Source organism: Tachypleus tridentatus, chromosome 9 (assembly GCF_004210375.1).
Source record: "Tachypleus tridentatus isolate NWPU-2018 chromosome 9, ASM421037v1, whole genome shotgun sequence".
NCBI classification, from domain to species: domain Eukaryota; kingdom Metazoa; phylum Arthropoda; class Merostomata; order Xiphosura; family Limulidae; genus Tachypleus; species Tachypleus tridentatus.
Window position 1 is genome coordinate 112,185,082 of NC_134833.1, and position 27,673 is coordinate 112,212,754.

Genomic DNA, 27,673 nt, shown 5'->3' on the forward strand with positions numbered 1-27,673 from the left:
AAAATTCATTTTATTGTCAATGGTTTGTGCTGTCACTGTATACGTTTGAATTATTTAATGTTTTCTAATATCTAACGTTCTTGGTTAAGGAACCCAGTTTTATTTTCACCAGGTGATCAGAGTATAACTTAATGTATAAATGGGTGTGCAATGTAACATGTTCGAATTGCAAACTGAGCTCGAGAAACATAACCTACACTGAGTTGAAAAGAACGGATCCAAGAAAAGACATTATTTAATTTCGTTTCTTTATTTTTACAGTTTTGTTCTTTTCAGAAACTTTCTGTAACTGTCTCAGTAATTGGTCAATAAACAAACTCGTTGAATCATTGTGAAGATCGGGAGAGATTGCCACAGATGGACTAGTAAAATAAATATTGTTTATTATAAATATCACTAACCCATCGTATTCAGGAAAGGTACGGTAGGTTAGAGAAGAATAATTTGTGAACATAGAGTATTTTATTACACGCATACAGTTTGTTACTCATAAAGCTGGTGAGATAATTTGTTTATAAGTCTGTTTGTAGGAAACATCTTTATGTTTCTTATTACTGTTAAATATATATATATTATTCTGAACCCTATTTACGTTACTCATTACTGTTAAATATATATATATATATATTAATCTGAACCCTAAATAGCAGAGTTCCTGCGTGTGCACTTCTCTATAACTGCCGAATTATGGATGTTAAAACTAATGTTTAATTTGTTTTGTTAAATGTTTTGGGGTATTTTTAACATATGTTTGGAGCAATATTTTTGATAAATTACCTCAACAAATGTTTATGTGTCCCCTTCTATAATATTAGATTTTTACACGCTGGAAATGTTCTATAGTTATATTGATTGTATTAAATATACAATTCCTATTTTTGACTTTTTCCTAACCCACCGTTAATCCTTCGTTAAAAAAAACAACGTCAGTCCTATTAAGAATTAAAGTAATGTGATCTTTTATTTATAAATACCAGAACTGAATACACTGTTCCTGTTTACAGAATAAAGAACATACATTTACAGTCATGTAATTTCATAGAAACTATACCTTTATTTCCCTTGAGTAAATACAATGTATAACACATGACTGAGTCTTACACATATAATTCCGATTAGCCTAGAAATTGGCCTTACTAAAAATCTAAAATACACATATAAACGTAGTTATTTCATATATATCAATAAAATCCAATACAAAATATAGTATTATATGGTAAATCATATATCAGTGATATTTACAAATAAGCTAAAAAAATATAAGAAACAACACGTGAGCTTCATACGGTGGTTGAGCGTTTTCAAACCAGTTCACCATTTTAGTCAGGTCCCTAAAATGGGGCATTGCAGTCAATCGAGCTACAATTCCTTCCTTATTCGACTTATAGGTTTATCGGGGCTAAGCATTTAACATACCTGAATGTATTCCAAAGGTTTGCGATTCACATCCCGTTGTCACGACAGTACATTAAATTTCTTTACTGACCTGAGTACGTTGAACATTAAACAGCATTAGTTGAGCAAAGTAGCGGGAAACCACTTCAACATGACTTCACGAGTCAATGTGTCTCAAGAACGGTTTGAATATGAACATTTGATCTCTATTATATTACTACTTGAAGTATTTCTTTCAAACAAAAATATAAAACTGTTTAGACCTTCTGACAGTACAAAAGTTAAAGGGATTTAGAAAAATGATGTTTATACTTGTTGAATTATGTACGAATATTAACAACAAATAACCTTACTACAGTATTGGTGATAAGAATAAAGATAATCACACTTACTCTAGTTATTTAAATACTTCTATTACTTGTCATCTGAATACACGTAAATAGAACTAAACCTTAAAAGGTGTCTGACGTTTCTTCAAACTTTCAACCCACACTTTGATAAAAATGTGCATTAACGTACAAATTGAATAGAAAAATTACATTTTATCTTACACCTTTACGGCTTTTACGACCTTAAAACATAGTTATTAAAGGATCTTTAAACGTTAACTAAAAATGACAGATTTATGTATTTTTTTTCTTTCTTAGAGAGAAAGAATATAAATTAATGTTAATATATTTTCATTCTATAATATGAGTAATAAATGTAAAAACGTCAATGATCTATTAACCAGTACACAGGCCAGTTCACTTTAATCTGACAACTATTTTTTATTAAAACTAGTTTTGCAAACATGTGATTCGTCATAAAATGCTACTATATAATCATTACAATGTCTAACATCTAACACCAGGGATGTTTTTGCTGTGTGCGTTTTAGAAGGTCACGACCCGACTCTTGACAAACGTAATGTTTAAAAAGAAAACTCGAACACAAGTTGTTTTATATTTGTTTGTAAAGTTATTAAATATTGATAAACAGGAAAAAAATCCTTACCATATTCACACAGGCTTAAAACTTCAAAATATGTCCACGTTTAATTAAACATTTCATTTTGGAATTAAGTTAAGAAACATTCAAAGAATACAAAAATACAGATTAAAACTAAGGAAATCAGTTGCGATATTTGTGATGCTAAGAATTAGTATCAAAATTAACTGTCATTACATGGGAAAATGATTATAAGTAAAAATTATATTTAAAATCTATTATTAAATTTCGCCTCTGTTTTTTGTAATAAATATATATAGTCCTAAAGTGTTCACTCTGTAATTATATTGATACTAAAACAATCGATGGTCAAGTACAAATATTCCTGTTGTATATAAAATAAGAAACATAACTCTAGTTAAGCTATTTAGAAAAACGTGACAATTATATTAATTTAATAATTAAGCAGCTTGGTCTTTGTCACAGTTTTTAGTTTACTACACTGTAGTGTGAAGAAAACTGGAAAGCAAAATAGTTTTAAACTTCTTGGAACTTAAAAGAAAAAAGGTATTTGTTCATTTAAAAACTATACCAAGTCACTGGGCCTGTTACAAACTTTATCTGGCCATATATTTCAACAGTACAGTTGAAGTGATAAACACCGACACTGTTAATAACTGGTTATAATGTAAGCTTGTATGTTTGTGAGTGGGTAAAATAACTGATTATTAATTAATAGTTCACAATTCTTCAATATTTTAATGAAAATTAACAATGTGTTTATGAAACAATACCATTTCTAAAGTTCTTTGTAAAACTTTTGTGGATACAACCCAAGACAGTTTTTATTATGAAACACCACAACAGGAAGTACGTGGTGGCACCTTCAGACACTTGTTGCAACAGAAAATACAAATAGCCAATTTAGAGATTGAAGAACATTAATCTAATATACATACTTGTATATTCTATATAAAACACACGTATAGAAGGCTTGAGTCTTCATGATTCATCACATTACTGAATATAAGAACTGTCATTGAACAACTTAATTTAATTTTAACCATGGAACTTATTTATATCTTGGTTTATAAGACGACCTAAGGTTTAGCGTCTTCAATTTACCACTCTGAAAACTTTATCTCAGTGACATAAATAATTCGTATTACTAACACAAAACTTACGCTTAGCAGTCATGCTAACTAACACTACTTTTTACATCATGGGAAAACTATGCTTTATTTAAGTTATAATTGTGAGGCGTTCAGTCCAACTCTCAATTAGCAAAACAAAAATATTTTATGAATAACTACCACCTTGGCACTGTTATGATTTTTTCATTACTAAACTATATAAACCTTCAATCGATCCTTGGGAGGAGGGTTCTGAACTTCCTGAAGAATGCGCATACGTGGTCCCATTGGTATTCCAATTTTCTGAAGTTTATCTTCAGTTATATAAGGCATTTCCATTGCGCCTATCTTTTCCGCTTCAAAGTTTGAGGCATAGTTCTAGAATATCAAACAAAGTCTTAGCTATAGATTAGTATGTAACAAAAACTACGTAAAGTTTCACTGACTTTATATCAAAAACAACTCAAACAATACACAAAACATTTCACCCAAAAAGCACGTTTTTTCTTTCTTTTTAATCTTTAATTTTCATAATCAACGTTTACTTCGATATTTCGTTTTTCTGTATCCTCATATGACTGGGACTAAGACATTTCATACAAATATTTGGAAAACAAGAAATTATGTACTTTTTTTAATTGAAATTGGCTAAACACTCACTGTACTAAGATACTGGTATAATTTTATAGTATATAATAAAATAAAGAGAGTTATGTACACAGAAATAAATCGTTAAATTTCTAAATACATTTCTGTTCTTATTACTAACTTCATACCTGCAGGTGGTAGCACCATATATATATTTTTTCGACTATTATATAATTTGCATACCTCGTATCCCAATTTCTTTAGAAATTCTCTCATCAACGGTGGCTCGTCTCCAAAAAACCTATAGTCGTGAAGATAAAAATAAGAACGCCTAGTAGATACGATTAACGGATCAACAAATATTTTTGTGGAATATATTAATTCATCAAATGGTTAAGATGTATGAGTTAACAATGTTTTATTCGTAGAATTCATCCGTTAAATCTGAGTTATGGGTTAATAATATTTACCTTGTGGAATATACCCAGTGAACACCCTTTTATACGGTCACTAACATCTTTGAGAAATACATCTACTCAACACCTTTTATGAGTTAATAATATTTGTCGTGTGGAATATATCCGTTTAATACCTTTTTTGTGTTAATAGAATTTCGTTTTCTTTGTAAAATACATCTGCTGTATACTATTTATGGGGTCAATAATGTTTATTTGTTGAATAAATCTGTTCAACTTCTAGTAATTAGATTATTTGTAACAATGGTACTTTTAATCTTGAAAATTAATTTATAACAATCTTATATTTTCTTTCTTGAAGAAATTTACTCTCTCATCGTTTATACGTGTATTTTCTTTTAGCAAAGCCACACTGGGCTCTCTGCTGAGTCCACCGAGAGGAATTAAACCCCTGATTTTAACGTTGTAAATCCGAAGACCTACCGCTGTACCAGCGGAAGACTCGTGGGGTTTATTCCAATACGTATTTAGTGCATAAAACTGAATACAATACATAAAAGTATCATAATATAATACTAACAAATCTATAATTTACAAAACTAATGATATTCGTTACAGGAAAATGTTTGTAAATATCATTATTGTTCTTGAAATGTAGTTTTTTTAGCAACCACGTGGAAAGACCCGGGAAAAGAATATTTTTAAACTACTTCTGTTTCAATTCTACGTAAACACAATACAATAACATATAATTGAGGTCAGTGTTACTCAAAACAACTTTTAGGATATAGCTTGGCTCAGAAACGAAATGAAATGGGGTGCCTGTGTTGTATCATAAATTCTCTATCAACTTTTTACTACATCTCATTTATTATTTGACATTTATAATGTTTATTAATTTCTTCTACTTTACTGTCTATTATTTGTTTCCTATATTTAATATTTTCATTTATCAAACCTCCTTGGAACAATGATAAGTCTACGGACTTAAAGCGATAAAATCAGGGATTCAGTTCCTCACGATAGGTATAGCAGATAGTTCTGATAACAAACAAAACCTTCCGTATTTACTACTTATCATGTTTAATTCAATACCTGGTGCTCATCATGGCTCTTTTCGTATCCGGTTTCGTTTAGTACCTAATACTTGTGTTGGTTTTAGTATCAGATATTTATCAAGTTCTCACTGGTATCTACTGTTTATTATATTACCTTTACCATTTACTACTTATTACGTCTCCTTTTAATATTAGTAATATATTCTTCATTATTGTTATTTCATTGTTTACTGTGAATGTTTATTAAGATAATGTAATTCCAATAAAATATGATACGTTAATTACGGTTTATTTTGTTTAGCCTTATGGGTGATAATTTAAAGTTAAATACTTTTAACACTTGATGCATACATTAAGTCAAACGTTTTTCTTTAAATAAGACCAAATAAAACTATAACATGGCGTATTACGTGTTTCTATAATTAAAGGTCCTTTTAGCTAAATGATAAGGCTGAAACCATAACATGGTGTATTACGTGTTGTCTAATTAAAGGTCCTTACACCTATATAATAAGATTGAAACCATAACATGGTGTATTACGTGTTTGTCTAATTAAAGGTCCTTTCAGCTAAATAACAAGACTGAAACCATAACATGGTGTATTAAGTGTTTGTATAATTAAAGGCCCTTTCAGCTAAATAACAAGACTGAAACCATAACATGGTGTATTAAGTGTTTGTATAATTAAAGGCCCTTTCAACTAAATAACAAGACTGAAACCATAATATAGTATATTAAGTGTTTGTATAATTAAAGGTCCTTTCAGATAAATAATAAGAATTTTTGTTTACTCAAATAATATCATTTAATTCGAATAAATGTAACAAACCATGTAGTTTATACCTTTATTAATGCATGTGATATAAATATATGAGACTTAAAATAAAAGTACATAACATGTATATCAGTTTATTATATCTACTATTAACCATGGTAGGAAGAAAAACCAAATGTTTAATTGTTCTTACTTGGTAAGCTTTTGTACTCGATCGGGGTTCATCAACTCCAGAAAATCCGTCGTAAACTTCTTCCATTTCCGGCTATTGGAAGAATGAGAATTTCCCGCGGCTTTTCCATCAAATTGCTTAGTGGTGCCACCTGCTGCCGCATCCAAAGCGTTAAATTGTTCTTGAAGCCAGTTCACATCCCTGCGTAACGTTTCAAGTTCTTGGACGAGCACGTGATGCGAGCGCATTTCTGATGATAAGTGTGCTACGCCTCGTGCTAACGTAACGACGTGAGACTCCAGTCTCTTAAACCGTTTTCCGGCAGCTCTTTTAAGATTGAACAAAAGAACATTATTTTGTAAACGTAACAAAATAATCAACCCAATTAACAAAGAAGTGATATAAAATATAATGATAATGTATGGATTACAGTCATGATATTAAAAAAAAAAATCCACGTAAGTTTAAAAAAAATTTAAGACAAATATTTTGTTTGTTTGGAAATTTCGCACAAAGCTACTCGAGGGCTATCTGTGCTAGCCGTCCCTAATTTAGCAGTGTAAGACTTATAAAATCTTATAAGTTTTTTGGATCACTTGAACCAAAACGTAAGTCCAGAGGGAAGGCAGCTAGTCATCACCACTCACCGCCAACTCTTAGGCTACTCTTTACCAACGAATAGTGGGATTGACCGTCACATTATACACCCCCACGGATGGGAGGGCGAGCATGTTCAGCGCGACGCGGGCGCGAATCCGCGACCCTCGGATTACGAGTCGCACGCCTTACGCGCTAGGCCATGCCGGGCCAAGATAAATATACAAAACCATATAACCAGAACGCTTTTGAAATATAGGCCTATTTTAATCATGAGCAAACTTTGAATCTGTTCACCCCTGATAAAGAAATGTCCACCTTTTTGTAAGTGCTCGCATCATAGGGCTTTGTATCTTTATCTGTGTGCGCAACAAAATACTTAATACAATGAAATTATCTGTACGCATATAAGACTGTGTAAGAATAAAAAGGTATACGAAGGACTTTTAACACAGACAATTCACAGATACATAATTAGGAACTAAATGAAATTATAAAACACCATCACATTTAATATAACAATAACATGTGCATATTTTCCCAGAAACCAGTAACTATAAAATCAGTCTTAAGTCTAAATGCAAATTAATGAAGAATTAGTATGTAAATACCCAGCTACGGCCCATAACAACATTAAATCAAATAAATCAAAAATATAGTTTTAAGTGACCTAGCATGCGTGTAGTTACGGCTGTAAATCAAAAGTATTGATATTATTAAAAAAAAAAAAACTCGCTTCAAAACTGTGCACGTGCACTAGCAAACATATTGCAGACGTGTGGTCATAAGTTGTTGAAGTAAACTAGCGTTCACTATCCTAATGGTTTTAAAACTACTGCTATTCTAAGGGCACAAAATTTGTTTCCACTGTAATTTCAAAAGCTTGGCTAGTTATTAGAAAAGAAAAACCAAAACAAAAGACGCTCCGCAGAATTTCGACTCACTTGAACATTTATGTAGCTATTACAGTGGAGCGCCGTTAAGCCGCGGTATTTGGGGGGTCAACCTGCTTAACCGCGGCTTAAACCTTTGTGACTGAAAAGCCGAAGTCGCCAACAGCTCCGCCGAGGAGCCTCATCCGGGCCATTGCGTGATCATTATAATATTAATGTATAGACTATTCAGATACAATTGACAAGTGCCGTTTTAACACAAACGACCAATGCATTGCGATGGTTCGCTTTTCCTTGTAAAATTTCGTCTTCCCGTGTTACATGCAGGCCGCCTTGTCAATATGATATGCTCACTATTAATTCAGAAACTGAAGTGATTTCTATTGGGTTTGTGGCCAATATTTATACAATTCCACAAAAATATCGGATTATCGAATTAAAAATAATACTTTAATTATTGATCACTTTTTTCACGGATTTACCGCGGATTAACTTTAATGTATGGAGAGGTGTGATTCGGTAACAATGGCGGCCTCCATAAAGCTGACATAGAGAGCGGATAAGGTAGATTAATGGTCGATTTCTATTGTAATATATTTTATTTATTTCCCAAATTAAAGCAAATCCTTTTTAAATATCCCCTTGAAGTTATAAAGACAAAGAGAGTGTGAGAAACTTTAAAAAGCCAGGTTGTAGATTTAATACATCAAAAATTTTGGGACAAGACTTGCTACAGCGGCTTAAGCGATTTCGCGGTTTACTGGTCCACTGTACTGTACAAAACTTCTGAATACATGTACTTAAAGAACAGATTTTCTACAATTACAACACCTAATATTCTCAGTTTTCTCAGATTCCCATAATTCACGATGCTTTATCACCTTACACGCGCATGTTATGTTATTACTTATCTACCTGTCGAAAACATATTTTCTACGTTACATTTGTGGAGATATGGTGTAAGAAGATTAAATGCATTTTCAATCTAGAAGTTTAAAATTTTCAATAGATATCTCCAGTATATCTTTTAATGTCCACTGTTTAGTGATGTATGGTTTAAGGAAGACAGTGTAATATTCCCTCATATATATTTCTAGATGCGACAGTAAAATCCAGTTAGTTGTATTCTTAAAAACAAGACCAACATAAATGTCTATGAAATTTTTAGTAACATTCATGAAATCGCAGACATGATGCTGGTCATGGCAAAAACTCTATAAAGGTTTTGCTCTCAGCCATGCTCGTGTTTGACTTTCCTGATAGTCTCGAGCTTCCTCTGAAATTTAAAGCTGGTGAAGAGAAACGGGATTACGAAGCTCACCTGATTGCTTGTAAGTTGTTTGTATCAACATTCAATGAGTTTCCCTACAGAGCATGTTAGGTTGTCTCGTTATAATTTCCATATGGCAACTGTAAAATATTTGCATCCCAAGCACTGCGACACGACTTAACCTGATTACAAATCTGACTAAAAGAGCGTATAATGTTCGTGGGAAAATGTGGTACCATGCAGACACTTTGAGCTCAACTGAGTGTACTATATTCAGATGGTGTGTAGATACATGTGTGTGTATATATATTTGTATAATGATGTTTAAAAATAAACAAGTGTTTAAATAATATAAAGACAAGAACATTACACACTTTAACACTCATAGCGGGACAGTTAAAGGTGATATGTGGTGCTTAACCACAAGTGTTTCGCCGCTGTACGTCATTCACAATTACAGACTGTAATTTAGTATTGTAAGGTATGTTGATAACTAGCATGTTTCATGAGTTCATTTAAGATAAGGCAAAATACATTCAATTGGTGTACAACCTTGTATAAATGTAATTGCATATTTTCCTATCGTTGTTGTTGTTTTTGAATTAAGCACAAAGGTACACAATGGACTATCTATACTCTGCCCACCACGGGTATCGAAACCCGGTTTTTAGCGTTGTAAGTCCGCAGACATACCGCTGAGCCATTGGGGAGCACTTCCTATCCTATACTGTGCTAATTTGTTTGTCCGCAATGACATCTATTCCCATACAATTTTTGATTTTTCGTCGCTAGGGGCCAAAAAATTATGTTACAGCCCGACATTTATATCATTTCACGGTTTTGAAACAAATAGCGCGTTAAATTATGTGAAATTTACAATCAACTCTATATTTCAGTTTTACCCTGCAATATTTTGTTCTTTTGATCTCTTTCGATGATCGTTTCGTCGTCTGTCTCTGGAGCTGTGGGTGCCCCTGCTAACCGAACTTCTGCCAGTAAGGGAGGAAAGACTGCCATGCACTCGACGTTTCGAAGTCCTGGAGTAATTGCTGCAACTCCCACAAAAAGGTGCCGACAGGTAGCGCTGCTGATGACTGGAGTTAACACCTAATAGGTGTAGAATCTGGAGTGATTAAAAATAAATTCTGCTATAAAACCAAGCGTATAAAAATATTCGTTTATCATACTGCTTAACGAAAATAAAACGCGTGGTTGTATGAAAGCATACACTCCTCTTGTATTCTTATTCTATACATTATTCTATAGCATTCAGAAGAAAACATAATTCATTATAATATTATCCATAACGAATATTCAATGTACATTACAGGTTATTAAAATAACTGTTCATTACTTAATAGACTACGAAGAATAAATTTCCTAGGTTTTATGGAAGGCTTATGTTTGTAATTTAGGTAACGAATATATTTACGTCTGTATTTATGTATATTCAACTAAAATGGAAAAACCTAGAAAGAAAAATTTTCAGTTGTCATTAATTATCCATATTTCCTTTGTTTCCGAGTATTTAATCAGTTGTACATGACATGTGTATTTGAGATCGATTCCATAACGTGTTACAACATTTTTTTTATTATAACTGTCTTATTTTTCATATTGATAAGGTATTATCTTTAATTACTTCTCTTTTAATATTATTTATTTCATAATCTATTACCTCTCATTTTTTTACATTTTCCTTTCATATAATTTTTTCGTAATTGTTACACATTTTTGTGTCAAATCTATTACTTATTTTATAAATGTAAGGATATAAGATATGTATATATATATATATATACACAACTGTTGCACTGAAAGACGTTAATTTAAAACATTTCGTTTAAAAGGATTCGTTTAAATAACACTATCAGTAGCTACAATGTGGATCTTTACAAGTATAAAGTAAAAAAAAAGCAAAAATTACTACCTCATCGAAATATATATGTCTGTACTACTTACCTCTAAATACATTGCTTCCAATCCTTCTAACTGTTTTCTGACCATTGCAACTTCTGATGATTCGAAATTACTACTTGTAGTGGCGCTTCGTTCGCTGCTGTAGTCATCTGGTTCTTCCAACAAACTGTCTATATCCACTCCAGTAGTTGTTGAAGTTATTTCTGTATCTGCAGTGTCGAAGTACGACGTTAGGTTGTTCAGTTTTGCTGAAAAAAGCATTTTACGTTTCATTTGATCATAAATTTGCCACTTCAAACTATTCGGACAGTCACAAAATTACCTATGCACAAGAAAAAACACAGCTAATCGAATAAAATGTTGTTCAAGCTTTGTAGCATAATAAACTATTTAACAAAAATATCATAATTTATTTGTAAACGTATCCTTGTAGTTCTGGGCCACAGTTTACATAAAATAAATAAATATATATATATACGTACACACAACCATAGGAATTGGCAAACGAGCATACGTACAACACTGTGAAAAGACCAAAATGATAGTTTAAACCCATCTAGCAAGTAACTGTCAGTAAGCTTAAAGGTCTGGCATGGCCGGATGGTTAAGGCTTTCGACTCGTAATCCGAGGGTAGCCGGTCACACCAAACGTGCTCACCCTTTCAGCCGTAGGGGCGTTATAATGTGATGGTCAATCCCACTATTCGTTGATAAAAGAGTAGCCTCAAGAGTTGGTGGTGGGTGGTGATGACTAGCTGCCTTCCCTCTAGTCTTACACTGCTAAATTAAAGACGACTAGCGCAGATAGCCCTCGTGTAGCTTTGAGCGAAATTCAAAAGAAACAGTAAGTCTGAACGTATATATTTCATGTGAATAATTAAATAAGGAAAAATTGTAATATGTATGTGTAATATATGATATAATATATGTATTGTAATAAAGGATAATGTAATATGTATGTGTGCAGCTGAATGTGATTACTGAGATAGATAATATTAATTAAGTAGACATAAGGAAGTGTATCGTGCAGCCAAAACAATCTACAGGAAACTGTGTGTTATTAAAACAGGAGTTATAGTTAGCCTTTTCCACATTCTGTAGCTCGTACTGTGGTGATCCAAACTTAATATACTTTTAATGGATGAACTCGACTGGACTCTTACTTTACATATTAAAATTCATTTAAAAATACTCGAGAATAAAAATACTTAGAATAGAAAGATAAGGGTAAATTTTACAATTTTATCATATTTTCGAAGTGGTGAACAAATCTTGAGGTCAGCGAAGGACGAGAGAAAGTGACGTTAATAATCAAGTAATGCCTTTGTTTGGTTTGAATTTCCCGCAAAGCTATACGATAGTCATCCCTTACTCTGTAGTGTATGACTAGAGAGATAGCAACTAGTCATCACCACCCACCGCTAACTCTTGGGCTACTCTTTTACCAACTAATAATGGGATTGACCGTAACATTATAATGCCCCCACGGCTGAAAGGGCGAGCATGTTTGGTGTGAAGAGGATTCGAACCCGCGATCCTCAGATTACGAGTCGAGAGCCTTAACCACCTAGTCATGCCGCGCTTCTAGAAATGAAAAGTCTGTTTCGAAAAATAGAATTGTGACTCTTAGGCTAGTGTTGGTTATTATCGAGTGTCACTTTCTTACTTGCTGTAGTTTGTTGATATGTATTGACAAAAAGTCATGATATCTAATCAAAAACACCTTGGTGTGAAAAAAAATGTAGGTAAAAAAACGAATTCAGCGTGAGACTTAAAGGAATGAAGCCTAAATTGGAGCCCCAAATGATAGCTTGTAGCAATGATACGAATTTTACAGAAAACAATCATGTATTGGATACCCAGGCTACGTTTTTTCTTCAATTTGAGGCATGATGGTTGGCAAAATAAAAGAGGCGATCTACTAACCACTGATTGAATATTTACTGTAGCTACAAGTTCAGCCGCTAATTTTCATTTCATTCCTATAAATTGCATACTCAATCCTATTTTAGCCACACCTTTTCTTCACACCTAAGGTGTTTATGATTAGATTGTTAGTGAGTAGATCAATGGTTTCTGTCATATTTTAGACTGTTATCATTAATATTAAACAAGAACTTGTCATCATAAATAATTACAATTATTTTTTTAATATTATCCTCACGATTGTCTCTACCAAATATTGTATATAAAACGTAATATCAGTAGAAACTTTTCTACTGATATTACTTGGAAAGCCCTGTGACAGTCATAAAAGATGTTACAAGTTTGTTGGTCCTATTCAGCATGATGGACACCAAATATCTTACATTAAATATTCTATACACGAACCTCTAAGATGGTTCATTACTTGTTCATCCACACTGAATTATTGTCTTCCATTCATGTAGCCCCCTTGTGGCACAGGGGTATGTCTACAGACTTATACTACTAGAAACCAGGCTTCGATACACGTGGTGGGCAAAGCACAGATAGTTTTGTTCTTAACAATGAACAACAAACTTCATTTATATATATATATATATATATGTATATAGTTTTTTATCATCACAACTTTTTTGGGTTACTATTGATGAATATGTTATCTTTTCTGGGATTTTTGATTCATCACTCACTCATCAGTATTATTGCTATTTAATTCAGTTTATTACTAAATGAATAATCATTGGTCGAGTTTTCAATCCTGCAATCAATCGAGAATTTGTTCCCTATACAACACCAAGACTGGCTGTGGTGACTAACGACTAGCGGAGATAGTTCTCATGTAGCTTGGAGAGAAACTTAAACCAAACAAACTATTCACTAAATACAAACATAAAAAAACAAATACAACCGCAGATTACAAAACACTTGCACGCCACTGAAGTGAAACTAACGAATTTTTCATGGCCTTAGGCGTATTATACAAATAAAAAAAATGAATTGAAATATATCAACAATTGGAAGCTTACCGCTCGCTGTTTTCTTTCCTCTGGGTCGTATCAGAGTGTTGGTCGGCCTAGTTGACGTCATTCCTGAGTTAGAATATTGAGCATTTTTTCTCTTGTTCTGATTCTCAACAGGATGAACAAACGAAGTCACCAACCTTGACCGCTGATTGCTCTGTCTACTACGGCCAACATTGGTGGCACTTGCTGGTCTTCTAGTAATCATTTTTTTCGTGAAAAGCTTTTTCCCGGAAACGCTGGTTGACTTATCCACGAGAACTTTCGTGTTGGCCGACATTGTTGCGTTACCTCCATCTGTTGGCTCTCTACGTCCACACACTAAACTACCATTCAGACATGGGACACTATCATACACAAAATATAAACTTTGTGTTCGAATACATGAGAAAGTAAGAAGGAGGCTTTTATAAAACTAAAGTATCTAACTATGAGTGAACTTTCATTTCCTTCTTAGAATTTATCTTAAATTTATTTTATGGAACATGGCTTCAAACATGATATACAAGATTTGGATTCAGCGACCCTGAAATCTAACTCCTAGACCACAATCATGCTTGGATGGCCTTCCAGGTGTTTTTTGAATCCCCTTGAGGCAGGGATTACACAATATGGATAAGGATATTCTCGAACCAATCAGAGTCTACGTACTAAATTTGGTCCTGCTACCTCCAAAACGATGAGAGAATTCGCGAACAAACATACAAATTCATATACAATGTGAATTAATATAAGATAAGCAGGTGTACCGTTTTATTTAAACCAAGTTGAAGTATTCAGTAGAGTCTATGAAAAAAACGTGTTTCAAATTCATCTCACAATATTTAAATTTATATGACGTAATGCACTGTTAATTAATAACCAAGCAAAAATTCTGATACATTTCTAATCAAATATATATATACATATATGATATTTATTAGTCAGTGTTGTATTATAAACATATTTCTTAATATTATGAGGACACTCGTGATGAATTTGTCAAGAGCCATTTTGGTTCTAATATGAAAGAGTGATAAGTGGATAGGCTAAATGTAGAAAATGTGAAATATTAAAACTTCGAGCCAGGTGCTTAAGAAACATTTTACAGACAAACAACCTGTTATTCAGAGATGAAAACAACCTATTTAAATTCTTCTGTGCGATAACCAAAACAGACCAGGATATTTATATTTTGAAATATTTAAATTTCGTTCGGTACGTAGCTTTTGAAAATGAAGTCATAAAGGATGAAATCATTACGTCTCAAAAACATAACGCATAATTCTAAATAGACACATTAATTGATTAGAGCAAATGTATGTCATTTCTATGAACAATAGTTTAAAAAAACAGTATTGAAAGTTAAACAAATACCTTGAAGACATCTTGGACTTCATCTTAAAAGATACCTGAGGTGAGACCCTTGAGCTGAATGTTGGAGATTCTGGAGATGGAGAAAGTGGTGGAAGAGGTGGGGTTATAGACAGGCATGTACTTTCACTGCAAGTACCATCTAGAACATGCGCAGAGTATTTATTGGATTCCACTTCTCTCCTGGAAAAAGAAGTGGGCTGAGGAACCCACTTTTTCTTGTTCACCATCACATTAGTCCACTCTGTCATATCGTTTATTTTTGTTCTGCACGATAAATGTTCCTTACTAGATGGATCACCACAGGGTGTTGATTTTGGTTTTGCTTGCCATGACACGCCATCTACACTCTGATCAGAATCAATGCTGGTATCGACAGCACTAGCAGTGTTTTCAGACACAGGACCTTTAGAGCTGACGACACCACTACGTAAAGTTCCTCTTCCAGATTCGGACGAGGACTTGTACTTTTCACTTCCAGTTTCTGCGTCTTGTGCTGTTCTACTAGGTTGTGTCTGTCGAACGGACAGTGGTATTTGATTTGAAGAACCAACTTTAACCCGTAAATCCACAGCAGGTGAAATTTTCTGGACAGTTTCCTTAACATCCTTCACAGTTGAAGACTCATTATTGCTGTTTTCAGTATTATTTTCCACATAGTTTCTGCGCAGATAAGAGGAATTTGTGATAACAGGAGATTGGGCCTTTTTAGTTTTCTCTTTAACAAAGAGAGGTTGATTGTTTGATCGACTGGAACGTGTCATCTCCTCTTCACTACCACATCTATGAAACGACTCTTGGTTTACGGTAGTGTTTTTTATACACTTAACATCAGTTTTTCTTGTGTCTGAAGGAAGTCTACCAAACTTTTCGACGGAAGCTGATTCCACATTCTCAGTAACCGATCTCAAACCATGAGTCAGATAAGAATGCTGCAGAAGAAAACGAAAAAAAGAACATTCCACTTAAATATTTAAATAATTGATATTTAAAAACATTATATTTTTCCCTGATAAAGATAATTAGTCTTGTTCTATTCCACCTAACTGTCTGAGACATGAACCGGTTTTTACAATGTATCGAAATACAAAAATAAGTCATGATTAAAAATGAGAAGCAATCCTATCTTAACTTGATAATAACATATTTTATACAATTCAATAAAGTACATTTATAAACTTTTCTTTTTCCATTTCGCTGACTGACGAAAAATTGAATATTATAAAAATAACATTTCAACATTAATTAAACAATTTCTAAGCAATTTCTGGCTTACTATACATACGTCGTTTTAAAAAAAAACATTATAAAATAAAAATCCTGTTTAACACAAACATTTTAGTTATTAACACGTCAAAAGATAACGTGGTTTGTGAAATGAAAGTAATTAAACAAAAAGTCTACAACATTATCTTTAAGCTTCATACATCTTATAACAATGTCTGTCTGATCGCTAATAATGCAGTGTATAATTAATTAATGTATTACTATATGTACATCGATTTGAAAATCCGATTCTAGATTATTTAATTAAAAACACAAAAAAAACATGTATTTCTTGATATTTAACAAGTAACCACTAACTGTATATCTTTCAACTTCTATATATACATTTTAGGAACATATTTAAGAGCTAGAAAGACAAGATTACTTTATTCATAAAAAACGTGTTCCAGTAAATCCTCTGGTCTCGACTGTACAGTCTGTTGCATGCATGGCGTAGGTCATCTCTTGTTATATCTTCATCTTGGCTCTGTTCACTGTCCAGTCCTGATGTATGCCTGCATATTACACGAATAACACAGTGTGCTTGGCAAGGTTTTATCACATATATTTCAGACACAGAAAACTTCTCAATCAATAAATAGATAAAATAAGTGAGAACTTTTATCCGAAAACACTTGCTTATTCAGAAAAGTTTTCTTTAATTCAACATTTTAAATTTGTAAAACATGAGTCTGTTGTGGTTGTAATTATCAATAAGTATAATTGTTTTATTTGATCACTAATTAGCAAAACGGTTTGTTTGTTTTGGATTTCGCGCAAAGCTACTCAAGGCGAGCATGTTTGGTGCGACGGGGATTCGAATTCGCGACCCTCAGATTACGAGTCGAACGCCTCAACCCACCTGGCCATGCCGGGCCTTAGCAAAATGGAAAAATTAAATTTTAAGTGTTATTAAGTGTTATGAAGTAAATGAAAATGGATTCCAGATTATATTAGATTGATTACCAGTTCACTCACAAGAACATGGAAATGAGAATTTTCCATCTTTAACAACCATATACTGAGTAAATGTGATAAAAATAAATTAGAATGCCATTTGAAAGTTTATCAAGGACGAGTAATGAACAGAAAACGTACATAAAGTAATGTCTATTAATCAACAGACTTTGGACTAAACAGAATAAATAGTACAGTTTACTTATTATTGATTTTAAAATAATTTGTGTTTTTCTTAAAACTCAAAAGCTCAACCGCATAAACAAATTGATGTTGCCCTTTCGTATAGAACTATCATAAAAAGAACAAAAACGACATATAAAGTACACCTCAAAATTTCACGTATTTTCATCAAATAGCTGCGTCGTTTCTCCAACACATTCTTAGTCTTGTGAATACTGAGAGTATTGCGTTTTATTCATCCATTTTGGTTACTACAACATGTGACCAACTACTGTTCATACTATTTTATGTAACGTTCTTAAGATAACCTGACTGTGTAAAATACTTTATCATTTTTTATGGTATACGTACCCCCATATTTTTCGCCATAACAAGCCATAAAGTTAAGCTCGAAGTTTATAGAGTGATTGAATGTATACCACATGCCTATAGTTATGTAACGTTGCAATTTAAGCGTCGAAAGCTCGCCAAGCAGTAAAAACCAATAAGTCTAATATTGGTCATAAAAATCACGTAAATTGCATATGTTTTTCTTGCAATTTGAAAACAATTTATCTGTAGTTTATGCGATTTCTATCAAAGATATAATCTCGTATCTGTTCTAAATTCTTTGAGTTTTAAAAATTCAGTGGTTAGGCCTAATGTTAACTGAATAACTTGATAACTGAATAAAAAAGAAAGGAAAATGCTACTGCACAAAAATATTTTGATAAAAGATAATCAACAGTTAAAAACCAATGGTTTCATATCAACTGTAGGCCTAATATTAGTTTAACACCTTTCAAAGCCTAATCAGAAACTGGGTCTACTCATTTGTATTAACAATTATTTCAAACATTTAAATATTCATTTTTAACACTTAAATGAATTTTTATAACATAATCATACCTGACTGAGATGGAATGAGTATCTTTAGTGGTATTAGGTGACCGTCGATACTGAGCACTAGGAAAGCTCAAATACTCACAATTTTCAGTAGGAAGTCTGTTTGGATGGGCATTACTTCTCTCTGGTCTCTAAAATAGAAATTTATTTATTACGATGGCTGAAAGTACAGAAATCACCCCTAACAACAGAAGTTATCCCAAGTAAGCACCATACAAGAAAACAGGCCAGGTGGGTTAAGGCTTTCGACTCGTAATCTGAAGGTCGCGGGTTCGAATCTCCGTCAAACCAAACATGCTCGCCCTTTCAGCCGTGGAGGCATTATAATGTTACGGTCAATCCCATTATTAGTTGGTAAAAGAGTAGCCCAAGAGTTAGCGGTGGGTGGTGACGACTAGCTGCCTTCCCTCTAGTCTTACACTGCTAAATTAGTGCACGGCTAGCACGGCTAGCACAGATAGCCCTCGAGTAGCTTTGTGCGAAATTCAAAAACAAACAAAGAAATAAGAAAACAGCACGATTTAATAAATGTTTCCTAAATTAATTCTCAGTCATTTTACCTTTGTGAGATTTTTGTACCAAATTTACTGAATAACAACATTGAGTAGGTAAAGTGTTTAAGTTTACATCCCAGTTGTAATATATCGACTTTGTTAAAAAGTATATATTGAAAAAGGATAAGACATGAAGTTTTTTATTGAAGGCTACCTACCTGCCACCACTCTTAATTTTGAATGTTTCAGAGTGTTTTCTTATAGCAAAGCCACATTAGGCTATTTGCCGAGCCCACCGAGGGGTATCGAACCCCTGATTTTAGCTTGTAAATCCGTAGACTTACCGCTGTACTAGCGGGGGACTCTTAATTTTGAACTACTGACCAGAGGAAAGCAGCCAGTCAGCAGTAATCTACCACCCACCATCCACATTAAAGGATTTACAGTCCCACTTATAATACACTTACAGCTTTGTAGTATTGCACGGATTCTAATATGGTTCGCTAGTTTTGAATTACTGATCAGAGGGAAGGCAGCAATAACCTATCACCCACCATCCATGTTAACATATTGACTGTCACACTTATAATACACCCACAGCTTAAGTGCGAGAATGTTTTGTGGAATTCCGCTGATTAGAACGTGACTCGCTGGCTCCAAAATCCAAAGCTTTACCATTGGGCCAACCAACGCCTACTTACGGTTTAAGTCTGTCCACAACAATACTCCATTTGGAATAAAGTTAATATTTTCTGTGAAAATAGAAACCTGGGTCATAAATGTATTCTAATGAGGATGGACAGTGATTTTTTTATGATAAAAATGCAATTTGCTTTAAAATTTAAAACTCAAGTCCTCCAGTAACCAGGGATAAACTGAAGACTTACGGCACTAATTTAATTTCGAGTTTCGAAACTCTTGATAACTGTAGGACAGATAGTCCAATTTGTAGTTTTTTTGTTTATCGAACACCAAACCCAAAAATCCATCTCTTTTTTTATCTCTGATTAAAAACATTTAGTTCAACATATGCTATGCATATTAAATTAATCAGCAATACAAATATTATAAGGCCCGACATCCCCGTCGTGCCAAACATGCTCGCCCTTTCAGCCGTTGGGGCGTTATAATGTTACGTTATAATGGTTAATCCCACTATTCGTTGGTAAAAGAGTAGCCCAAGAGTTGGCGGTGGTCTTACACTGCCAAATTAGGGACAGCTAGCACAGATAGCCCTCGAGTAGCTTTCTGCGAAATTCAAAAACAAACAAACAAAAATATTATAGTCCGTAACATAATTAAAGCCCATTCAGTATTATACAAATAAAGTTCATTTGACATAGTATTATAGGTACACATCTAAATTACCGTATTTCCCGGTATTTTGATAAGCTAAATTCTGAATAAAAAAATATAAACATAAGAATAAGGTTGCAGCACTTCTACCAATCTTACCAAGATGTTTAGTGGCTTACGGTACATAAATCTTCTTGAACACTTTTTGTTTTTTGTAAGTTATATGCTTATCATATCTACGTTAGAAAGTGTGTACCTTATGTTACCACTAGAAAATCTGTATTATTACCAGTAATAACGTTATTCTAAGCCTGAGGAGTTAAAGAGAGTACCGATATTACAGCACCATATGCATGGGGACCTGTTCTTGTTTATTTATTTGTTATTTAATACAAAGTAACTTGTGCATTTCATTCTGAGTCATAAAGAGGGGCTTAGATTACTGTCTAGTATCGAAACGTTTCCTCCAGGCTTAGGTTTAGGCCTTTAAGCAACGTAACCTTCGGCCTGGAAGACACATGGTAAAATTCTGAGACTTATTTTGGGGAAACAACAGCGTCTTCGACGCCAGGAAATACAGTAAGCTCCCTTTAGCACAAGGAAATGCAGTAAGTTCCCTTGAGCACAAGGAAATACAAGTTAGCGACGGTTTTCCTAAATAAACGCATAACTAATGTTTAGTAGTACTCTCCCGTATCAGCCCCCTATCAAGAAAAGAAGTAATCTGACAATTAACTCGGCTGAAAAAAACAACAAAAACATGAGTCTGATAATTAGTTACACTACTAAAGTGTAACACCGACAACGACTATTTGCCAAGCAACCAAAACAAAGCACGAGTCTTCTACTTCCACACGCAAAAAACAACAAAAACCAGAAAGACCACATTTATTATTCACTTTAAATATTACACATGCATTAAGAAATTAGATCAGCACAAGTCACTTCTGCTACAAAAAAGCAACAAAAACAACAGGAGTTAGTTCCTTGTGAAAGACCCAGCTCAGAGTGCACTCAAAAACAAGCGTTTATAAGTCCAAAAGTAAAAATGCTAGTACTAAGAGGATGTAAGAAAAACAAAAAACAATTATTGAGTTGTAAAATACGAATATTCAAGTGACTGCGCACTTTTGTTTTCATTAGGCAATATACCAGAGAAAAAGTTGTTTATTTGTAATCAATGCCAAGTTGGAAAACGTTTGTCGTAGAACCTAATTTTCCAAAAAACTTAGGGATTGATTATTTTTCATAGGTAAAAGGCTCTCGTCTTTGATCGCAGTAGGGACAAAATAAGTCACAAGTTTGAACGCACTGATAAATAATACCAGGCCTACATTTTCGCATGTTTAACTGACAAGGTTAATATAATATTGTTACATGGTCATTAATAAATAATTTTTATGTTAACTTAATAGTGCTTTCAAAAGCGATTGACTGTCTTTGTGTAACACTCGGTTTGATCCTTCAAAAGTAATTTTTCTTTTGCTTGTTTAGGAGAATTATTCAACTTAATATAAAAGAGTTGTAATAATCCATCTTACCCTGTTTACAGTTAGGTTTGTTTTTGTTTGGAATTACGTACAAAGCTACACAATGAGCTATCTGTACTCTCACGGGTATCGACACCCGGTTTCCAGAGTTGTAAGTCTGCAGACATACCGCTATGTCAATGGAAGGCGTCACAACTAGAGTGATGATAATTGATCTTATAAGCACTTATGTACATCTTAACCATTGAGCTTTATGTCCAACACAAACACTAGGCTAATAATGAACTTATCTTTTATCAAACCAATTGTAAATATAAACGATACTCACCAGCTCCTGGGGTGACGCAATCAGTCCAGGATTATCAACACCACTTTTCGGCAAATCTTTATAGGTATCTTTGATTAAGTTTGATCCATCTACCTTATCCGTTTTTTCCTGAAAGGTACAGTACAATATTTTATTTATTGCCTTTGGTAATATCAAATATGTCGATCCAATTATTATAATATCAAACGTATTGGAAATATCCTCGTCAATTTCCAAGCACAAAGGTTAATATAAAGGTTATTATTAGTACCGAAAACATATCTTACTAATTATTTACTTATATTCCACTAGTATCTGTACTTAATTTTTATACTAATTTAATATCCAGGAAATCTCTTAAGTGCAATTGATACAATATTCTTTTTATTGCTGATAACATAAATGTCGTTGGCTATACATGATTCGAGTTTCTCTTTTGTACCCGCCTCATTAAAGAAAGGGTCCTTCTAAACTCGTTTGGCGGTAGGCCAGCAGAATGTGCTACTTTTCAGTTCATCTAAGCCTAGTTTTGATTTAGTTTTTTATGCAAAACAGTATAATCTATCTTGACCTAACTTATTAATGTGTTTATAATATTAAGCCGGTAATAGGCCTACCATTTCTTTCTGTTTTCTATCTTCTGTTTTTTTGGCGTCTGATGCTCCGTGATGTAAAAAAGAACGCAGTCTTTGTTGCAAGGTACATAGCTTCTCGCTGACCGGTTTACTATAGGTCTGGCCAGGAATGCATACAAAACAAAATAACGTGATAGTTAATCGGTAATTATTTCGTAATACAGTTAGAATATAAGTTCTTGTAATCCTGAACTATAAATAAAATATGTTGTACGTACAAAGGTTCAAAAGCAAGACAAGGCTACAAACCTTCCCTGTCGAGTTTCTCAATTGACTAAGTATTTGAGCACCATGTATAAATATTATATAATGCACGTCACTGAAGTCAAATCGAAAAGAATTATGAGATGGTTGAATGAAAATATTGTAGTGTTTAAAATATTATTAACACAAGTACTGATTTATAGCTACAAATGATCACAACAGAGCGGACTTTAATTTCAACATTGTTAGATATAATGAATCAAATTGATTAGCGTTTTCCAGGTGTTTTCAAAATAACTATTTTATTTCCCTCAACTGAGTCACGTCACTCTGTATATTTCTCTCAAGGAAAGGCTTCGCTGTACTTTTTCGAACCATAAATCATTTAAAACTTATGTTTAAAGTGTCTTATCTATAATTTTTTCGATTAGGATTTCGTAAGCTTTTTTTTATCAATTTCATTTATTACACAAAGATAACAACCAAAGCTTCGATCAGCACTTTATCCTGTTGATATATTCTAGTTCGTTTCTATCTGCCTATTGGAATAAATTTACCACAATATAAGTATGGTCTTATAAAGCCTCAAAACTACCGGCTTGTTTATACATCATTCGCTACCGATATGCGTTTAAAACTACATAATATTCGGTAATTTTGTTACAAGACTCAGTGTAAAGAACTTGCTAAAATAAACTTGGTTAAATTAGTCATTTTCTATGTAAAATAAGTAGGTAACATCTCTCAACGGAAAACAGTAGTATTAATTGTAATAGTGGTGGCATTTTTCTTTATCTTTTCTTTATGTGTAATTAGGTAATGAAGTCATATAATCTGGTGAGCAAATAACTTAGAAAAATGTATCTCAAGGGCGCAACCAATTGTATTCACATAAACAGGGGCGTAGCCAAGGGGGGGTTAGGGGTTAAACCCCTCCATGGACCCAAACTTTTTAGACAAGTTCAGTTGCCACCTGTGAAGTTTCATAAAGATCCATGATTGCATGGCAGATAATTTCACACACAACAAATGGTCAAATGCAAATTTCTGGTTGAACACTCTTTAATACAGCAAGTTTTGTCAGAACTAGAGAAATACAACCGAATATCTATGAAAGGCTCAAACGCCTATTCGTTCTTGCCAGGACATCTACAGCACAGTTTGGTTCAACTTTAATATCACGGTGAATGTATAATGAGGCCAGGCCATTCAATCGATCTTCAGTGGTGGTATTTCTCAAATACGTTTTGAGTCTTCTGAGAGTTGAAAACGAATGCTCCACTGAGCTCGTTGATACAGGCAGCGTGGCAAATACTTTCAACAGTCTAAAAATGACTGGGAACATTTCTGCATTGCACATTGCACATGCATCTGTGGCATTTTTTGGTTTGTTGTTCGCAAGTGATTTGTACCAAACCCTAAGTTCACCTACTGCAGCTAGTGAAGTGTGGTCAATGTCAGCCTTGTATATATTGACCAACTCTTGAATTTGGTCACATTGTTGTGCTGTAGGTTCTGACTGTTCTGTGGTAGATCCTGATGGTAGTAGACACATGAAGTTTGTAAGGAGAGTTTTGTGACTGGACAGACGGTCACATGTTTGTGAAAAAAAGTGATCAACAAATGGTAAAAATACAACAATACGAAAGTACTCCTCAGGGCTAGTGGTTTGTGGGTTAGCACGGTACATCTGTCTTTTAGCCTGCCTTGTCATTATGATGTCAATTTGAAGCTCACTACACAGAGTTTGAGCCTAACAGAAAATGTTGTTAAATTCATTCACAGTATTATTTCTGAGTGAATGGATTAAATCTTCCACTATTTCTGCGTGATCCATCGCAGCATCTAAATCAATGTTCTGTTGCTGCAGTAAGTTGCACAAAGGTAAACAAAGGAAAACAATTTAGCAATGGCAAGTAGAGTAATGATGAATTCTGGCGGTGTTATAGAACACAACAATTGATTGGCTTGCGTGGCAGAATCTCTGTCTTGGCAACCTGATATAGTCTCAAGGACATCTTCAACTTCATGGATTAATTCTAGAAAGACAATGACTGAGTCATGTTTCTCAACCCATCGGGTGGGGCAGAGACCTTTCAAGCTTTTTTCTTTCGATTCAGGTGCTTTATTCTCCACCGAAAGAGTCAAAACGTGCTTTCGTTTGGGTGTATTGAGAAAGTTTTCAATGCTAGAAATTATTACCATGCAATTTCGCACAGAAACTTCTTTACAAGCATCAGAAATTGCCAAGTTTAGGGAATGGGCAGTGCAGTGTACATTGGGTGCAAGTGGGAATTTATCTGTTATGTGTCTCTGGACACCATTGAATTTCCCACTCATAGAGGTAGCACCGTCGTACCCTTGTCCTCGCAGGTAAGCCATGTCAGTATCATATTTTGTCAGATTGGTTATGATAACGTCAGCCAAGTTTCTGCCTGTCACATCATAAACAGGTATAAATTGCAAAAACATCTTCTCTCATTGCAACAGAGTTGTCATTGGCATGCAAATATCTAACACATAGAGAAAACTGTTCAATGCCTGAAATATCTGTTGTTTCATCAGCTTATTATGAGAAACACTTTGAAGCATTGACCCTAAGTATTACAGGCATTAATGATTTCATTTTGAATTTGAGGACTCCTCTTTGTACTCTTAAGGCTTGCTGAAAGCTTGACATCACCCTTTGCCCTGTAGCGCAAAATTGCCCCAAAATTCCCATCATTATTGATGGGCTCCTCATCAGTTTCACCAACAAACATTGGACCAGAATCATATTTTCCCCTCAAAGCTAAACCCTGTCTCTCACACAGCAATGCAGTATCAATAATAAGCATTAAATATTGCCAGTTCTGTTCAATTTCTTGTTTGTAAGTTGCATCAAGCTGCAAGTGCACAGATGAACTTGTGTTTACGACCTGTAGAAAATTGTTAGCTTTTTCTTTGCTGTCTTAGTGGTATTGTTTCAATTCACGTGCCTTGAAGTCTTCAACGGTCTTCTTCCAGTTTGCGTATGGAAATTTCACTAGTTGTCCCAATTTCTGGCTTCCAACACCAGCACCATCAGGAGCGAAAAGACAGCAGTACTTACAGAAAGCACCCTTTGTATGTTGACTGTAGAGTAGCCATCTACACTGTGAAAGCCAACGTTGCAGAGTGTTTTCATGATTTGTAATACAAAATTAATATAATGAGGAGTCGACTTACCTGTTTACCAATGCTGACATCATCAGAAATGTAATTTCCAATGTCTCAGATTGGACCTGAAGTGGTAGTGGCAGCACTAATAGAAGGCCATGGTGATGACAATTCAGTTGAAAATTCTCATTCAACCTGATTGGCTGCAGCAGATTGATCAGGTTCAACCTCATGAATGAGTTTAAAGAACCCATGCAGTGTTTTTTGCATTTTCAGGCTTGACATAATGAATGACTGTTTATCGCAACTTCTGTTTGTCAACGTCACATTCACAGTACCATGGTACTGCCAGCTTACCACGGTGCCACCCACTGTTTATTTGTGAAGTTAATTCTTGAAATCCAAGGAATCTAAACATACACTGTCCATGATATTTGAATACAGACTATATACACTATACATATATTTTGCACTCTCCTGAGTGACTCTATATTTTATATGTTGATGACAGGACTGTAGGACTACTTTGCTGGGACTGATAACTTTAAGTTATATATTATATATATTTATTTATGATTAATAAAAAAAGACAAACACCTCAGTGTGCCATTCTGAAATTTGCCAAAAAACTGGTCTCAGAATGCATAATTCAGGCTTTTCTTTTATGTTTTTTATTTAAATAATTTCCCTGGGGGGCATGACCCCGGACCCTGAGGCATTTGCATCAAGCTCTCAAACTAATCCCCTCCATTGGCCATTTCTGGCTACGCCCCTGCAGATAAACTACCTTTGTAATCTTAGAGTTAATGTGTTTATTTCAAGATATATGGAGAATTCTTACCTTTGATTCCTGAATCCATGCTTGTGTCCTTTCGTTAGAACTATTTCCTGAGACGGAACATTTGAGCTTATGTAGGCGTTGAGCTTGAGACAAATTTGGAATCTTTGGCTCGAGCACTTCTTTTTGTATGCTTTCGACTGGCTTACTTGAGCTTGGCTGATTGATGGGGAGAGATGAAATTTTCCTGAGTTCCTTTGAAAAGTATTTTTTAAGCTAATTAACTGGAGAGAACAAAATATGAACGCGGAAAGTAAAATAGATTATAAAACATGTTTGTCTGTACCATTGCTTTTTGTTTTATCAAATACAATCCTATCGTCTTGACCGATACATCCAAATGTGCACTTGTTAATTCAAAATTTATGAATGAAACTGTTTCAGGTTTTGTTTTCAATCTCATTTAGATAGTAGGATTTCAAACTAAATTACCAAGACCAAAATGACACTCTGTAAGTTTAAAATGATAATGTAAAAAGCTATCTTTTAAAATATATGTAGCTTGTATTTTATCTACCTTTCTGAACTATTATA

At 33.9% G+C, this 27,673-nt stretch overlaps 1 protein-coding gene across 7 annotated transcripts in view; it reads right to left on the reverse strand.

The window, feature by feature from the left end:
• Window positions 1-980: 980 nt before the first annotated feature.
• Window positions 981-27,673, reverse strand: part of LOC143226066 (uncharacterized) — a 76,176-nt gene continuing 49,483 nt past the window's right edge. For 4 of the 7 annotated variants that reach the window (XM_076456508.1, XM_076456507.1, XM_076456510.1 and 1 more), the window contains 12 exons: window positions 27,143-27,334; window positions 22,942-23,058; window positions 22,346-22,453; window positions 18,741-18,868; window positions 17,098-17,227; window positions 15,450-16,378; window positions 14,100-14,440; window positions 11,191-11,396; window positions 10,131-10,351; window positions 6,490-6,795; window positions 4,290-4,347; window positions 982-3,836 (listed from right to left, as the gene is read on the reverse strand). In XM_076456508.1, coding sequence (XP_076312623.1) covers window positions 3,669-3,836; window positions 4,290-4,347; window positions 6,490-6,795; window positions 10,131-10,351; window positions 11,191-11,396; window positions 14,100-14,440; window positions 15,450-16,378; window positions 17,098-17,227; window positions 18,741-18,868; window positions 22,346-22,453; window positions 22,942-23,058; window positions 27,143-27,334 — 2,904 coding nt within the window. In that variant the 3' untranslated portion in view covers window positions 982-3,668. Of the gene's footprint in view, window positions 3,837-4,289; window positions 4,348-6,489; window positions 6,796-10,130; window positions 10,352-11,190; window positions 11,397-14,099; window positions 14,441-15,449; window positions 16,379-17,097; window positions 17,228-18,740; window positions 18,869-22,345; window positions 22,454-22,941; window positions 23,059-27,142; window positions 27,335-27,673 lie in introns of all 7 variants that reach the window. The other 3 variants (XM_076456506.1, XM_076456505.1, XM_076456504.1) reach the window with 3 other exon arrangements.